Source organism: Propithecus coquereli, unplaced genomic scaffold, assembly GCF_000956105.1.
Source record: "Propithecus coquereli isolate 6110/MARCELLA unplaced genomic scaffold, Pcoq_1.0 Scaffold252, whole genome shotgun sequence".
NCBI lineage: Eukaryota > Metazoa > Chordata > Mammalia > Primates > Indriidae > Propithecus > Propithecus coquereli.
The window spans coordinates 1,072,960-1,090,633 of record NW_012148086.1 but is presented as its reverse complement, the minus strand read 5'-3'; the positions used below and the strand labels follow the sequence as shown (position 1 = coordinate 1,090,633).

Here is a 17,674-nt window from a genome sequence, read left to right as displayed (position 1 = left end):
AAGAAACTTCTAGATCAGAGACTCTCAACCTTGCCTACACATTGGAATCATCCAGAAGTTTAAAGAATAAATGAAAACTAGAAAGTCACCCCCAGAGATTCTAATTTAACCAGCCTGGGTTATGCATGTCGAGATACCTCCCTAAACGGCTGTATCTGCCATATGCTCGGTTGAGCCCAGTTCCAAGGGCTGGTTTAGAACTGGACATGACCTCAGGAACAGCATCAGAGCAGAGAGCTGTCAGCACGATGGGATTCATTTTGTTTTGAGGTTGTAACTTGCTAAGTCAACATTTGTTTACCCCACATTTTCTTCTTTGGGGGAATACTTGATTTGGTTTCATCTATAATAAATGTAAGTTTCACCAGATATGACATATTTTATTAGTAAATAAGGGATATTTTGGTCTTCAATATTTAATTCACATAAAAAAACATTGTTTGGCATTTCATCATTTACATTAAGTTTCAGTTAAAATTTAGGATAGAAAAAACTAATTTACTGATAATATTACTAATGTTCTTTCTGCACCAAATGGTAGATAATCAACCTAAACTAAAAGTACTAAACTTATCAAAGTGAATAAATAATTGTATTTTCTAGACATAGTTTTCATAATTTTTAGTTTTTGGAAACCAGGAATAAAGGTTTAGAACTCTGTGTGAGCACAGCCAGTGACCCCAACTGGCACCACGACGACTTACCTTTGTAATTGTCCGAGGGATCCCCAGCTGGCAGAGAAAAATAATACTGGGCATCTCTTCCACGGTATAAAGTGTGTTTGGAGGTGTTTCCAATCTGGTAGCCAAATTCATAGTGAAAGTCCTGTGATCCAGTCCACGGGGAGCAAAAAATAGTACAGATGGACCCACTGTTAATGACATCACCAATAAGTGTGCACACACCTGCAGCCTTCACTGCACCTGAGGGCATTGTTTACAGCCAGGAACAGGGTAAATAACAACTAAGCAGTGTCCCCAGCTACACAACCCACTCGAGAGGCCTCTCCCACCCTCCAGGGATCCTTGTCATGAGCCCAAAGGGCTTCTTGCACAGATCCAGGAGCCCTCACTTGGTCTGTTTGCTCTCCTTGCCCTGGGACCTCAAGACAGGCACGAGTCAGAGTGAAGGGGACCTGGCTGCACCCTTGCTCCCCACTGCTGGGCACAACGCAGACTCAAGGAGCTGGGGTGGGGCATGCTCTTGCTGGTGTTCAAAGCAGCAGCCCACAGGAACTGGGCCTTGAGGAAGGGCCCCTCCTGAGAACAAGGGCAGGCTTCTGAGAGAAGGAGTGGCATGGGCAGGACAAAAGGGCAGGGACAGGCTGGTGTCCACACCGAGAGGATGAGAGGGTAGCGCCAAGGTCTCAATGTGGCAGCCTCCTGCCCTGCCCACCGCCCAACCTCAGTAGGAAGCAGCTGCCTCTTTAAACCCATCCTCTCATTTCATCCTCACAAGACCCTGAGCAAAACAATCCCAATGGTCTTCTCCATTGCCCAAATAAGGAAAGTGGAGTTAAATCCAAGTTAGAGATGCACCCTGGGTAAGGGGTGGTCAGGCTGCTCACTTTGGGTCACCCGCCCACCTACCTCTTGAGCATTAACTGAGGCCCCTACTCTGACCAGGCTGCAGGGCAGCAAGGGCCCCCAATGTCTCCTGGTGAGTGGGTCCTCATCTCCAGAACCGGGGGCCACTCTGCATTCCTCTCATTAGTGGGTGGGGGACCCTGTTCATGCTTAAGCAACCTTACAACATTCAGCTGCAGCCAAAGTCCTGCACAGGTGGGGAAGGACAACACTTTGCATTTCTACAGCACTTCATGCAGAAAGCTGCTGCGACTTCCACTTGCCGCTGTCTTGGGGCTCTCAGGACAGATGCGGGTTGCCCACCTACCGGTTTTCCTGACATGCAGAAGACACCGAAGACAGTGTGCGCCTCCAGACCACGGTGGGGCTGAACCTGGCAGGCCACGTCCCCTGGAGCTCGGTTGACTGTCAAGTACAGCTGAGCTTTACCTAGTAAGCTGTGCTCTGAAGCTAAAGAGAAAGATGAACAGAGATGTCACCCATGATGGAGAATTACAGTAGCATAGGATTAAGTCTTTTTAGTATTAGCCTTATAAGCAGGGGTTCAAAGTGGGGTCCCCAGACCAGCAGCATTAGCATCACCTGAGAACTTGTTAGAAATGGAGATCTCAGGCCCCCAGACCTGCAGACTCAGCAATCTAAGTGTTAACACACCCTTCAGCGGCTTCTATGTACTGGGGTTTGAGAACCACTGCCCACAGCACTCATTAATATAACAATACTTACTGGGTGCTTACTAGCTGGGGCAGGCACAATTCTAAGCCCTGGGGAGATAAAAGGGGACCAGACAGACCAATTCCCTACCCTGAAAGTCAGATAACGACCACCCTGACAGAAAACAAAGTCTAAGGGGCAGAAAACACGAACAGACACATCAGCCCAGCAAATCAAACTTTCTCATTCTCCTGGATCCTCTTAAAGCCTTAGCCATATACACACATAAGAATAGCTTAGTTGAATTTACAGCACTGATAGAATTTTATATTTTCTTTTAATTAACTGTATTAATATCATAAGTGTTTCCCATGTTGTCATATAGTGTCCAAAATTACTGTTGTAAACAGCTGCATAAGATTTCACTGAGTAGGTATACTATAATATGCATAACTATTATTCCCCAATGATTGTTTGTATTTTCCATTTTCTGCTATTATGGGTCACCCTATAATGATTATTCTCATACATAAAAGTTTTTAGCATTTAATGGGTAATGTTTTTCTTGAGATGGATTTTAGGATTGAGATTTACATGTCAAATTATTTAAGATCTTGATAATGATAATGATCATCATCGTAACAGCCAGTACCATTTATGGAGCCTCTGCTACATACCAGGTGCTGTGCTAGATACTGTTCATGTATTATCTTATTTAATAGTCACATTAACCATGGAAGACAGAGCCTGTAACAAAGGTAAAATCCAAGAGGAAAAAGTAACTAATTCTGTCCAGGTGACCAGGAAAATCTCCACCAAAGAAGACACATATGAGTTAACAATCTTGGGCTATGAGGTGTGTACCAGGGCTAAGAAGAGACGAGAAGAGACGAGGAAAAAAGAATGGGCATTCCAGCTGAAACAGCCATGGGGGAAGGCTTAGAGGCATGAAGTGGCCTGGTGTGATCAGAAGAGCACAGGAGGAGAGGTCAGTGGTCAGGGAGGTATGCAAGGAAGGGGGAAAAGAGGCCAAGCTCGCCCACGGCAGCCAGCCAAGGACACTGACCAGGCACTGTGGGCCGGGGAGAGATGCTCAAACATCTCCTGCACCAGGAAGGAATGTGGCCCATCTAAGAGAATGCTCGTCAGACTTGTCGCTTGGACAAATTTCAGAGGCAAAAGAGAGAGATGTCCAGTTGAAGGCAAAAGGTATTTACTGAAACAAAAGCAAACATTGGCCCCCTTGTGCCAAAGCAGAGACCCAGGGCTTAGCTGCTATATGCAGCTGCGTAAGGGACAAGTAGAGGGTTACAGAAACAGTGAGAATCTCACGGAGCCCGACCTACCCAGTTTTCAGAAGAAACTTAACCTTGTCTTTCCTCTTTGGGTGATAAGAAAGTTAACACAGGATGCAAGATGCATCCTGTGTTAATGCATGATGTAAAAATGTGGATGTTGAGCCAAACCTACCTGTAGATTATTGTATCCTCTGTGCTTGTTATATAGAACTAAAAACTTCTAGAAATGGGAGGAAATGTCTAGAAGTTACCTAACAATACGATCTCGGATTGAGTCACAGAAATGCAAGAAGGAATGTGGAGCCCTGGAAAGAGGAAGTGTGTGGGTGAATTTAGACAACTACTGACTGTACAAAGCAACAGCGATGATCCCTTGTTGGGGTTTACATAGAGAGATTATGGACAGATTTGCAGGGAAACAATCAACTTACCCACTTGTCTAGCATACATAAAATACACACGAAGAACTGAAGAAAAAAGGAATTGCTCAGCCTTCACCCTGATCTAAACGTGCGCCTGACTCCCCAGGGAGAGTAAACGCGCAGGCGCAGAAGGCCCCTTCCCCTGCCCTCTAATGTAACTGGGCAACGGTGTGTGGTAAAGTGAGTTGAGACACAGCCGCAAGAGCCTGTGGGGGTCAGAGTGACTATCATTTCCAGGGGAAAAAAACCATGAATACAACTAAAGCCCTTACGGCTCCCCCACACCAAATCCAACTGCCAGCATCACATACCCACAGACACCTGCAGGACGTACGTCTCTCCACTGCTCAGTGAGTACGGCTTGATTGTCACCGTCTGTTCTGTGATACCTACAGAAAAGGACATGGCCACATGGAAATGACGGTTGGTGGGCTCTGAGAAACAAGACAGCAGAGACAGTCCCTGGGCATAGGGCCTGCCCTTACCCCAGAGATAAAGGTAAACTAGGTATCAGTTAAACACGCCATTCCTACTTGGAAATGCCACTAGTTTGTTTGTTACCAGCCTTCTTTAAAGAGTTGGAAGCTCATCTCCAGACCTCGTCTGCCCAGTAGAAGCAATACTGAGGACAGACTGGTCATCCCTGGCTCAGAGAAGACACTAAGCAAGCAACACGCAAATGCTGGGAAAATCTTATTTCGTGCGTTTATAATTGGGTTCAGTATTTAATTTGGCTATTTTATAAATTTGATTTATCTATAAAGTGTGATTAAGGTGTTTAAAAGCAATTTTTAAGTCTTTGCAGAATATTGGTTACAAAAAATTCTTAATCTGGGTGTAACTGCTGACCGTGGGGACGGGGTTGCTTCCTTAGCAGGCTGACGCACACCACTTTCCCTGAAAAGAAGAAAAGCCAAGACACAAGACTGACGATCTGAACCAGGACAGTTTTTAAACATCACAATTTTAAAACGGTACTTCCTGAAATGTTTCAAGGAAAGAGGCAGGAGGAAATCATCTAAAAACAGTGTGAAATCCAGAGCCTCCCTAAGAGGTTGGTAGGGATGACAAAATCACATGTATTACTATGAAAATTGAGCAAAATCAGCACATTTGTGCTGGGATAACCAGTTAAAAATTTAATTTCTCTTTAGGAACAGCTTCATTTTGATCAATTCATGTCAATGGCTCATCCAGGCTACAAAAGGCCATAACAGAAATGTGTACACAAGGCTGTTTGGGCGCAGAGCATGCCTCAGCTCAGCAGCACCTGTCTTCCGTTTTTGGTCTGCAAACATGGAGCTCCTGGTAGCAACAGATGCTAACTCTACCTTTGGTAAAAGAGCCTCCGGCTGATGCCCACAGAGGGATAAGCAGCAGTAGAAAAGGTAAGACAATTCCAAATATTAATACTTATCTATTACAATGAAAAGTTATAGAAGAAATTGTGGGCTGAGATTCAAAACCCTCTGAAACAGCTGCAAATTGCAAGATACAAAGAAGGCATTCATACCCGAGGAGGTGTAGCCTTGGAAAACAGCTCGGCCCACCAGGGCCTTGGGCCAGTCAATCAGGAGGACAGGCACAGCTCTGTCCTTGGGGAGGGAGGGGCCCACCAGGTTATCCCCCTCGCCGGGGCTCTCCTCCTCGGCACTCAAACTTGGTCCTGATCCTGGAAGGCTGCTCTTGTTCCCTAAGGAGATAAACCAAGCCACTGAGTGTTAAAGAAAAAAAGTCACAATTATCTTAAAGCATTAATGATCCAATGTTGATATCAATAACTATTTCTACCATTGCTGGACACTGCATATCTAAAATAATGTCTTCAGCAACTAAACATATTTAAGAGGTGTACTTTTCTATCATATAATTAGTGGTCCCACGGCATATTCCTTCCTTCCTTCCTTCCTTCCTTCCTTCCTTCCTTCCTTCCTTCCTTCCTTCATTTGTTTAGCAAATATTTATCATGGTCCACTAAGTCCAGGTACTAGTCTAGCAACAGGAGATACAGCGAGAACCAGATCAATGGAGTCCTTGTTATCAGTGTAATGCAGGGTGTGTGTGGGGCGTGCAGAGGGAGTCCTTTTGAGAGGGAGGTCAGGGAGGTCCTCTCCAAGGAGTGGCTTCAGGACAGACTCGAAGGAGCCCTTTGAAGATTTCACAGAAGTTTCCAGGTTAAGTGCAAACAAAATGCTGTGGGAATGCCCTTCTGTGGTGTCCGGAGGAAGGGAGTAGGGGCAGGAGGTGGGAAGTGAGGATGGAGGCATTGCCAGGGGCCACATCGTGCTTGTCCCAAGTCCCAAGTGGGGTGGAAGGTGTGGAAGGACAGGTCAGGGGAGTGACCACAGCCCGGTTTGTGGTCAGGGAAGCACTCTGGCCGTTGTGCACTGAAATGACTGTGAGCTGCTAGAAGGGAAGGAGAGACACAAGTTAAGGGGCTACTGCATAGCTTGGGCAGGAACGGATGGCCGGACTTGCAAAGGGTAAGAAGGCTACTTAAAGACTTCAAACAAAGGTCATTGAAACAAGATATAATAATAAAACAGATAAATGTAGAGGGGTTAGAATTACTCGTGTCAGGAAGAGTAATTTTATGAATGCAGTACAAAGGCAGATCTGTTCATTCATTCAATCTTATTTATCAAGTGCCTACCGTGAGTGTGGATGTGAGTCCCTAAAACAGATATTCATGTGCACTGTAAATACTTTTTAATTTTCTACGTATTATGATGTTTTGATATCCTAAAAAAACAAAAACAAAACTCTGGCTAAGGAGAGACTGCCCTTCCTGAGGCTGGAGCTAACTCAATTCTCAGAGATATTAAGGGACACCTACCCGGAGCCTACCTCCTCTACCTGGGCTGCACACCCCAGGAGGCAGTCTTCCTCTGCCTTAATCATCCCAGGCAACTAGGAACCACCCCCAGAGCCCAGAGCCTGCAGAAGTTATTCAAACTAGCGGATCCTAAACTGTTCACCCAGCCCTGCCCTGGCCCACCCTTGCCCGTGCTGTGGAGACCCCAATAAAGGCTGCTACCTGAGTCCTCTCCTGCTCCTTCTACTTCCTGACCATCTGAAGCATCCCTGTGTGGCCCTGTGTGGCCTGCCACACCTCCTGTCTAGGACTGGGAGTATAATAAACTTTGTTTTCCTCTCCTCTGTCTCCTCTGTGGCTGCCCGCCTGACCATCTCATACAAGAACACAGAACAGTGCGACATACAACAAGGACTGCGGAGAGGGCTGAAGAAGCCGGGCAGTTGGAGGCAGTGAGGATTGTCGAAGGAAACGCTGCAGCACATCAGAGGAATAAATCGTCCACTCTTCCTCCATCTATCCACTCGATAATAAATCATTCGCTCACCATCTATCTGTTCATTTGACAAATAAATCATTTACCTATTCACTTGATAGATAGATAAACCATTCACTGATCTCTATTCATTCTACAAGGTGTTCACTGAGTGCCAATGTGCCAGCCACGCAAGCATATACCAGCCATGGAAACCTTCCTCAAAGGTCTCAGAGTAGAAGAGACAGACGCAGGAAGAGTTGATGGGTGGGGGTGCCACATGCTTTACGTAGGTGGTGATAAATACACTGGGCGAGTGGTGGTGGGTCATGACAAGACAAGTCTGGGAATTCTCAGAGAGGGGGAATTGAACCAGACCTGGAAGGAGGAAGCCCACCAAGCAGATGACCTGGGAAGGACAAGGAGGGAGGCATTTTTGGCAGATGACACCCCGTGACCAAGGCGTGGAAGAGCTGGGATGCCCACCCTTGTGCCTGGGACCACTCTTGGGTTTTTGGAGCAACAGGTCCAACAAGGGCAGAAAGAAGAGAGCTAGAAATAAAGGTTTGGGTCAGACCATGTCCTGCAAAGGAGTTTGAAGTCTTCTCGATGACTCTGCAGAGCCCTCCAAGGCCTTGAGGTGAGGGAGCAGCATGGTAAATCCAGATTTCAGAAAAGGGTGTGGAGGAGAGACAGGAGTGAGTCCCGCGTGAACCCGGGAGCTCCAGGGGAGAGGTAACAATCGTAGAATCATAGTCACCTGGCTGTCTTCCTTCAGATGGTATTGCTTCTTGGATATCACTGTAATAGGCTTCAAAATCTAAACGAAAGGACAAAATCAAGATGATTCCTTTAAAATCACAGACGCCCCTGACATTAACACTGACTCTCAGGATGGGTCACGCAGCGCTGGCCTATTTCTAGAGTCCGTATATTGCTTTGTGGATTACAAAGTACCCTCAGGGGCGGGGCTCACTCCACCTCATCACAGCGGGACAAGGAGGTGCCACTGCCCTGGGCCGGGCCGGGAGGAGCTGGAGCAGAAGTGTGGTTTCTAAGAACGGCCTGGCTGGGGAGTGGAGGACCCAGGCTCACACTGGACTCCCTGCTGCCACACCCAGCACCCCGTCCTCTCTTTAAATGAGTCTTCTGTTCTTTTAGAGAAAATGTCCCACCATTTTCTCTTACAAGGAGAGAAATAGACATAAGAATGTGCTACAGCAAATGTCGCTTTCTGTGCCCCTAGACTTCCTCTTCTGAAGGCTCAGGAGCTCACGGGGTCCCTCCTGCCAGCCAGCGCAAGGCTCAGAGAGTGGCAGTGCTGGCAAGGGGCTGCAGGGCCCGGGTGTGAGCAACAAAACCAACCGGCCTCACCCAGCGAGGAACAGGGTGGAATGGGCAGGTACCAGGCCAAAGCTTTTCTCACTGACAGCTGCCTTTTCTCTCCTTTTTTTGAGCACCAAAATAGCCCCCGTCCAGCCTGAAACCCAGTGATAAGGTGAAGCAATCAATCACTAGGGCAGGGGAGGAGGATGAGGAGGATGAAGCTGATGTGGAGTGAACACTGACTGCAGCCCAGATACTGCACACACAGGACCCCGATGCACCCTCAGAACCTGCCTGGGCTCACTGTTGTCCCAGTTCAGAGGTGAGGACCCCGAGACTCAATGAGCGTAGCACAATTAGCAAGTGGTGGGTGCGAGCTCGGCGGTCTCTGACTTACAGGCCTGTGCAGATGTGATCTCACACCTGACCCACCAAATTCCTGCTTCCAAAGGTAACTTTGTTGCCCAGACAAGAAGGATGACGTGCAGGGAAGGGGACACTTACCAGAGAGGTAAGGGGCAGTGTTGGTTGGGGGCCAACTTCTCTCAGAAGGGCTGGTCATCAGGGACCCCTCGCCCTGTGACCCTGGCTCTGGGTCTGGTGGCCCTTCCTTGGGAGCCTCCCCAGGGACCTCGGAGTCTACAGTAGCAAGAATCCGGGGGGCACCAGCTGTGGGTTCTGCGGAGGTTCTTCCTGGAACTGAAAGGGCAGGCCGGCCCAGGGTCTTGGGTGACAACTCCCGTGAGAACAGTGTGGTCGTCACATCGGGATGTGTTGGGCTGGGTTCAGTGGACAGCGGGCTTGGCTCTGGTAACTTCAGAATGGCACCAAGTCCCAAGGAGCCCAGCAGCCCTGCAGCTCTGCAAAAGGGAACTTCAGCAAACATTTGACAGTGTTAAAATTTTGGACCCAAAATAAAAAAACATTTGCTTGTAAAAAACCCCTACAGATTATATAAGGATTCTCTGTTATATATAAAATTATATATATATATGTATATATATATATATATATTGTGTGTGTGCGTGTGTGTGTATATATATAGAGAGAGAGACAGAGACCCTAGAGATAGGGTCTCACTCTATCACCAAGGCTGGAGTGCAGTGGCACAATCAAAGCTCACTGCAACCCCGAATGCCTGGGCTTAAACAATCTTCTCACTTTAGCCTCTTGTGAACAGAGATGAGGTCCCACTATGTTGCCAGGCTGGTCTCGAACTCCTGGCCTCAAGTGATCCTCCTGCCCCAGCCTCCCAAAGTGCTGAGGTAACAGGCGTGAGCCACCACGCCTAGTGAGCATGCTCTCTTTTAAGTAAATCTGATATGAATCTGAAAACCTACACTTAAGAGATAAAGAGTGTGAGCGTGGTTTTCACCTGGTGGCGTGTTGGCGGATAGTAGGAAGCAAACATACGTAAATGGAACACAGGATTCACTGCCATTTCTCCTGGCATTTGCTCTTCCCAGTCTGAGGCGGGTTGCCAAATGCTATGCACCCCCTGCCATGTGTCTTCAGGAAACAACGGGGCACATGGAGTTTCTCTTAATCCTCACTCCTCTACCTATCAGTAAGTATCTAGTATAACAATTCTAAAAATTGTTAGAATTTATGATAAAGGGTCAATAGCAAAGAAAAAAGTGCCATGAGCATACAAATGACCCCTCGATAAAGTCAGCTTTTACTTGCGACCACAGGAGAGCCAGATTCTTTGACACACGTCAATGCGGGGGCTGTCATTCACTTTGCTGGAAAGTTCAACCACTGAATGTGTTCCCTTTGCAAGCTCTTCTAATCCATTCAGCCTGGGCTTTGATTCAGGAAAATTCAATTTACCTAAAAGAATTTGGGAATGCCTCTCTTGCAAGGAAAGGCACAATTGCACCCACTGTCTTCATGTCCCCGTGGCTGCCGAGGCCGGCTGTACTTAGAGCTCGACTCAGGGAAGCTTTGTATGGCCTCACTGAGTGGATTAAAAGAAGAAGTGTGAAGGTCAGTGGGGGCGCAGCACCAGCTTCGCTGCAGGAGGCAACAGGGCCCCTCTGTTTGCCACTCAGAGCCACGTCTCTGATCTCAAATATCACCAAGCGAAGACTGTCTCACTCCTGGCTCACACCTGAGGATCCCACAGCACCTGCAGCTGCATCATTGGTGCCCCACGTGCTCTGGTACATGCTGTACTCAGCCCACCACCACTCCCAGCCACCATGCTGTGGGGTAGTACGGTCCCCAACTCCACCCAAGAAAACTGAATCTTAGAGCGTTGCCTAAGGTCACCAGCTGGCAGTGTGGAGGGAGGACTGGCACGGGCCTTCTGCCCTCGTCCCTCTGCTCGCCCCGCCGCACCATGCAGCACCCCCGAAAGACAGTCAAGATGGTGAGAAACGCAGCCCTCTGGACGGGGGCTCACGTCCCAGGTCCTCTGAACAGTTTACTGTGGCGCTAACCCAACAGAACTGCCTGAGTGGACGTGGACATCCCTTCCACGTCACGCTGAGGGGGAAGAACAGCCCCAAGAGTGTCACCTCTGCTGCTGTCACCTCTGCTGCCAGGCCCCACAGAGCCCCTGTGAGCACATAGGCAAGAGGGGCTGGGGAAGCACAGTGACTCAACAGGGTGATCAGACACCCTGGGGATCGTACTTTGCAAAATCTCTGCAATCTCACGATAACCCTGAGTTTTTTCCTCAATCAATGAAATAAAGCAAATCATAATTTTTACCTTCCATCCTATTCTTTTCTGTTGCATTGACTAAAAAGAGATCCCAGGAGTAAGAAAGATTTGGTTTTTCACCGCAGTCCTCACAGGCAGCTTGCAGAGAAAGTTCTTCATTCCAATTGACAAAGGTGTCTTTAAAGTTGACCCAGGAGATGTGGACGAATCTGGAACATATGAAAGGGTTTTAGATTTTAGGAAAATAATGTGAGGGCTCCTTGGCCACATTCATTCATGTTGAGCGTGTTTAAATCTCCCACCTTGGGTCTTTATTATGGGAATTCAATCGCAATATCACAGCCCCCATGACGGAGTGTGTGGAGTGGCTCACACCGCACCAGGCTCACCACCAGCGTGGCCCTGGTCCCCCGCATCCCAGGCCTGGGCTCTGGCCAACCCTACCACAGAACAGTGGTGTCCACCACACACCCTCGCCTTGCCACCTGCCTCAGTTCTTGCTTCTACCAGCCGCAAACCCACCCTCTCCCGGGCCCTGCCAGCACCGTCCACCTTTGCTGTTCCCATGAGGCCTTAAATGCTCATGGAGAGAGTCAGCCCTGCCTCAGCCCCCGCCTTCTCCCTGCACCAGGCCATGGGTCATGGGCTGTCCACACCCACAGCCTGGACCCACTCCCCTGGGCCTGCATCCCACACTGCCCCCTGACAGGTCCTCTAGTCTCCCTGCTGACCCCACACGCTCCAGAGCACCTATGTGCAACGTGGCTCTTCCTGGCATCACGGGGTGGGCTGGGATTGCTGCATTAGGCCTCGTCAAATGGATTTCGTTCTGCAGGACTTGGGGAGCCTTTAAAAGGCCAAAGACAGTAGAGACTCTCTGAGTGGGTGGGCAGTGCGTAGTGTTTCCCTGTGAGTGTCCCACGCCCCATGCTCGATGGCCCGTGTCTCAGACTCACAGCTCCAAGCACAGCAGCCAAGAGGGGCCACAGCAGGAAGGCCACACAGCTTCCACGGGGCCCAGCCTGTCCGTGTGTGCCGCACATGTACATGTGTGTCTGTGCATGGTGTGTGTGAGTGTGTAAGCGTGTGCATGCTTGGTGGGTGAAGGTGGGGGTGAGGTGAGGGTGGACCTGGGCGAGGAGAGGCCATCTGGCCCCAGAACCCCTGAGGATGTCATCACACAGGCCCAGACTTTCCTGACAGGGTCAAAAGATGCTCATCCAACAGCTTTAGCACTTGGTGAATGAATATTCTAAAATGAACTCTATAATTATCTCGTGAGCAGCAGAATTATATAGCGTGTTGTAGCTTTGGAATAAAAGTAAAAGTGTTTAATTCATTAAATTTAATGATTTAAATTGGGCCCCAACTTTTGCAGCTTTGTGCTGGCATTTCTTCAATTTTACTATGCATCGGAGCCTTAGATAAGCTGAGGTGGCCAGGTCTGTGGGGACCCCAGGTAGCTCTGCTGACCTGTGGGGCCCACTGTCACAGCCCATTCTCATCTACTCAGTCTAATCCTAAAACTCCGGATTGCAGTTCAGGGGTTTCTGACCCCTGAGGAAAGCAGATTTGCTTCTTCCTCCAGGAAGCCTTCCAGGACACACCCAGCCCATATACAGGATGGTAATAACTGCCAAGGTCCCTTGCAGGGGCCAATGACAGAAACAGTGAGACCTGCCTAGGGCCTTCCAGGTGGGCAGTGGGCCAGTCCCAGCACTGCTCCCTGGGTGGACTCCTTGGGGCAGCAGTTAAGGCAGGTGGCCTGGGCCCCGTCCCCCTTGCACACTCACTTAATGACCTGATGCTTGGAGTGGGAAGCCAGAGAGCAGCTGTGCCCACACCCAGCCCAGCAGTCAGCTGAGTCCTGGCACCACGTACTTGGTATCTGGGGCTGCACGTGACCCGTGAATGCTGTTCTGACCTCAGTGCTGCCGGGATTTGGAGTTTTGGTCACAGCATTTCTTTGCTCCTGCCCCCTTCACAGTTTCAGACATCACAACTGGGCCCACACTGGTGTCTGCTCAGCCAGGCAGAGGCCTGGAAGCCCCTGGCTGGGAACTCAATGACTTTGCCTCCTTCCGGCTTTGACCCAAAGCCCCAGAACAGTCCCCCACTTTGGGGGCAGGCGCTATGACAGGAGGGATCCCACTGAGATCCCACTCAGAACCCCAGGCAGTGGTGGCTCTCGCCAGCGTGCAGCCAATCGGACACTGCCCAGAGGTCAGCCCAAGCGTGGGATCTGCTTCCCCAGCCCCTTCCCAACCTGAGCGGTGGCATCCTGCGTGGCCAAGCCCAAACTGCTCGCTGTGCACAGCAGATTCCTTTCGTGGCTGCCAGCACCAGCGGGACACCCGTGCGCTGAGCTGTGCGGAACACAGGGGAGGTGGTACCTGAAAGCCGAGTCAGGGCGGGTGGACAGGAACACCTGGGCCTCAGAAGAGTTCCGGCCGCCACTGGAGATAGTCAGTGTCACAAGGAACTGGTCATAGCTGTCGCTGAGCCATTTCGCTGCAAAGGAAATGGTGGGAGCCCTGGTGTCCAGCCGGTGTGGAGTGGAGGAGTCGGAGCAGGGCCGCCCAGGTGAGCTGGCAGCCGTGCATCCCCAGTGGTACCTGTGGGAGAAGCCATCGCTGTGTGGGCATCCCGGGTGGCAGGGGGTGCAAGGGAACATGTGGGTGGGGAAGGGATGCTGCTTCCCTCGTTCTCTGATGGAACTAAGTGATCTGGGGGCTGCAAAAGCAGAACCACCAGCTCAGGTCGGGCTTCAGTTGGCTCCTCCCAGCTCACTGGCACGAGGCCCTGACCATGCACGGCCACCCAGTGCTCCCCCCTCTCTGTGCACAGAGATCCCCTCTGCTCCCATCTCTGCCCCCTCCCAGGTACTACCGCTGTGCCGCCTTGAGCACTTCTCAAACACTGCATCTCACCCTCATGGCAACCTACGTGACAGACAGGAGTGCCATACTAGCCTCCTTTTAGGAAGAAAATGTGTTCGGAGGCCTCAGGAGCTGCCCAGCCTTACAGCTAGTGAGAGGCAGGACTGGAAGACAGACTCCAGGTGTCTCTCCTCCCAGTCTCATGATCTCCCTGCAGTATGACAATTGCCACATCCAATAAGATAAACTCGGGTGCTCCGTCCAGGTCAACTAGGAAGACAGCATCGTCCCCAACCTTGAGCAGGTAGGTCTTAATTTAGCAGGGACACCACTCAGACGAGCAGTTCCAGCAAGGAGCAATGGAAATGCCCGTGGCTGGGCGGGCCTGGGCCATTCCCCAGCAGTGAGCCCTTTCCAAAGATGTCACCTACGTCTGAGCTGCTATTGATCTCTTCACGGTGCATTTCTCTGTCTGGTTTGTAGGTACTACGTTCTAGACCTCCGTGCAAAGCTTGCATGATGCAGTGCCACAACTGTTGGTTAGCCACCCACCAGGCAAGAGCACCGGCTCCGGCTCACGGGCTGCGTGGAACAACTGCTCTGGGATTCAGGTGGAATATTTTTTACTCCCAAGGAACAAATTCAGCTCATTTCAGCAGCCACACACCCTGAAGTCTTGTTTTTAGGCACCATGCTGGGTGCTGGGGGCGGGGAGGTAGGATGAACAAGATATGGCCTCTGTCTCCTTAGTGGAGAAGACGAGCCTCACAGCCAGCTGAGGGCTTTGCCCAGAGCATGTGCTTGGACTCAAGTCAGTGAGTCCAAGAAGCAGCCGCTCACGTCCCTGGACTAAATAGAAACACCAAACCCCACACTGGGAACGCAGCAAATATGTGTGTGATCACAGGGTTGAGAAAATGAAGGAACTCATGCGTTTATGTACAAATAAATATTCACTGACCAGCTGCTCTGTGCCAGGAACGGCGGAGATATCAAATGAGAGCCCCCTTCCCAGAGCTTACATTCAATGGGAGACAGTCAGCTGATAGTGACCACAAGTGAGCAAATGCTCCACATCAGAGGGAGAACACTGCTATGGAGAAGAACTCCATCGAATCAGGACGGGATTCTTCATTTTCAATGGGGTCTCAGGGTGGGCCTCACTCAAAGGTGACGTTTGAGCAACAAATCAAGGAAGGGCGTGGTGGTAGATGCTGGTTGAACCAAGGGACCAAGTGCAGAAGGAACCCTTGTTGCAAGGAGCTGGGGGAAAAGCACACCAGGTACCTCCAAGCAGCTCTGAGGATGGACCACGGGCCCCCACAGAGCAAGCAGTGGAGGCAGGAAGGGACAGCTGAAGCCTTAGTGGGTTGGGGGCAGGTAACACTGGCCTCACGGCAGCGTGTGGATGTCAGCTTCCACTCCGAGTATAAAAAGGAGCACGGAGCATGGAGCTGTGAAGTAAGGTCTCTGCCTTGGATAACTGGCTGCAGGGGAGAAGGGAGTGGGGGAGACTGGCCAGGAACCCTGGCGGCTCAGACTGGGCTGAGGTAGGGAGGTGGTGTGGAGTCGGTGTTTAAGGAAGAGCTGAAAAAGGGAGGTCAAGGATGCCACTGAAGTTTTTGGCCCAAGTGACAGGAAGGATCCCTGCCTAGGGGGAGATGGGCAGGCTGACCGGGAGAAGGTAGGTTTGTGGCTGAGATGTCTCCAGGCAGTCGAGAGGATGGTGCAGGGGCGGATGTCATACAGCCTGGAGTCGGGGGAGTGGTCTGGACAGAGGATGCGTGTCTGAGGCTATCGCGTGGGGGATCATGGATAGATCCACGTCAGGATGCTGGGAGGGGCCGCTCAGGGCAGGGGCGTGGACAGAGAGGAGGATCAAGCCCTGAACCGGAGGTGCCAACAGCAAGAGAGCCGCCCACCTGGCGATGCACAGCACTCGGGAACCAAGCCTCCCACACCCCAAAGGCACCTCACCAAGCCAGAGCTTTAATAGCAGCAACACCTCAACCTCACATTCCAAAACAGATCTTACTTCAAACACCACCTTAAAAAGCTACTCCGGTTTTACTTCTACCCCTTTCCTCAGTTCCCTTATATTTTGGTCTTAAATAAAACAGTTCAACTTACGAAAGCTGATGCACTTAAATTTTTTTAACTACTCTCCCAATGTTCCAGAGCCCGAGTGTGGGAAGGTGGAGTCTGGGCGGCCGCACAGCTCTGTGGTGCTCACCTGAGAGTGGCCCCAGGATCGTCAGGGTCGAAGGACTGGGTCCCCCTGAGGACGATGGGGGGCGAGGCGGTCCTGGGGACGAATAGGTGTGTGCCCTCAGAGATCACGCTGACCGGGGCGCGGGCCCGCACCTCCAGGCCCACGCAGTAGTTGCTGTGCACCGCGCTGCCTCCGATCCGCACCTGCAGGGCCAAGGACAGGGGGCATCACTCAGGGATGAGGCAGGGACCCATTGGAGCCACACACTCGTCTCGAAACTAGAAAGGAAACTGGCGAATCTAAATGCGTCCTCGGCTCCAACTAAACCAGTCGTATTTGTCAAAATAACCACCCTACTGTGCGCCATCAGAGACGTGGCGGAGTCCACGAGAGGATGAACATTTTGCTGAGTCTGTGTTTATGTACAAAGTTGGGATTTTCCTAGTTTGTGAACACAATGACAACTTTCCATGCAGTTTTCAAACCTCCTCCATCGACTGGATTGTTCCATGGCTTGGCTTTTGTCCAGCTTCCTTTATCTTTCTTTAAGCTGCTTCTTTCTAACCCCCAAACATATTATGGACTTTAAGAAATGTAAATGAAATTTAAGAAAGATATTTTTAAACTCAGGAATAGTGAAGTATTTTATAAATAAGGCATTCAAGGTGTTCTTTCGAAAGTCTGATGCAGTTTGAAAGAAATACAGTCTAACACTTGCTGTCCTCTAACTGGGTCTCGGCCTCAGTCATTCTGGATTTTCTTCATACGGATGCACGAGGTTCCCTGCTGGTCAGGTCAGTCTCTTGAGTGGCACCAGACAATCGAACGACCATATGACCCAAACTCCCTCTCACCCCTCCAACCTCTGCTTGCTCGGCAGCTCCCAGTCTATCACTCTATGAAGGTCGGAGGAAGCACAGCGTGGGGAGCTGCCGGGGAAGATGCAGGGATGGCAAGGAGCTTCAGAAACTGCGGGCTTGACTGCTAAACACAACACATGAGGGCGAGATCGGAGACAGCAGGAGCACCTCATCTGTCAGAAGGTCTCCAAGAGCCAGAGGAAGACAGGCAGGAGCCTACTGAAGAGTAGCGATATGACTACCAAGCAAGCTTAGGCCCTAACCCTGACCCCTTCCACACTGCCCAGAAAGGGGGCCTGTGAACTCTGCTGTCCAGAGGCCAGGGCTCTCAGCGCCTGCTCTTATTGACCATGCTGCCCCCTCCCCAGCCGTACTCCAGCTGCACCCCATCACAGAGCTGGCGTATGGACAGGGAAGCCCTGGGCCACGCCACCGACTCCTTTCCTCCTGACATTCTGGATCACGCAGCACTCACTT

General features: G+C 50.4%; 1 protein-coding gene across 1 annotated transcript in view; it reads right to left on the bottom strand.

Annotated features, from left to right (window-relative positions):
• PKD1L1 (polycystic kidney disease 1 like 1) overlaps nt 1–17,674 on the bottom strand; it is a 118,055-nt gene that overhangs the window by 72,979 nt on the left and 27,402 nt on the right. The window contains exons 12-20 of the mRNA XM_012646895.1: nt 16,359–16,540; nt 13,640–13,861; nt 11,295–11,455; nt 9,081–9,449; nt 8,011–8,070; nt 5,474–5,653; nt 4,272–4,349; nt 1,894–2,036; nt 705–825 (exon numbers count right to left, since the gene is read on the bottom strand). Of these exons, the coding sequence (XP_012502349.1) occupies nt 705–825; nt 1,894–2,036; nt 4,272–4,349; nt 5,474–5,653; nt 8,011–8,070; nt 9,081–9,449; nt 11,295–11,455; nt 13,640–13,861; nt 16,359–16,540 (1,516 nt within the window). The remainder of the gene's footprint in view (nt 1–704; nt 826–1,893; nt 2,037–4,271; nt 4,350–5,473; nt 5,654–8,010; nt 8,071–9,080; nt 9,450–11,294; nt 11,456–13,639; nt 13,862–16,358; nt 16,541–17,674) is intronic.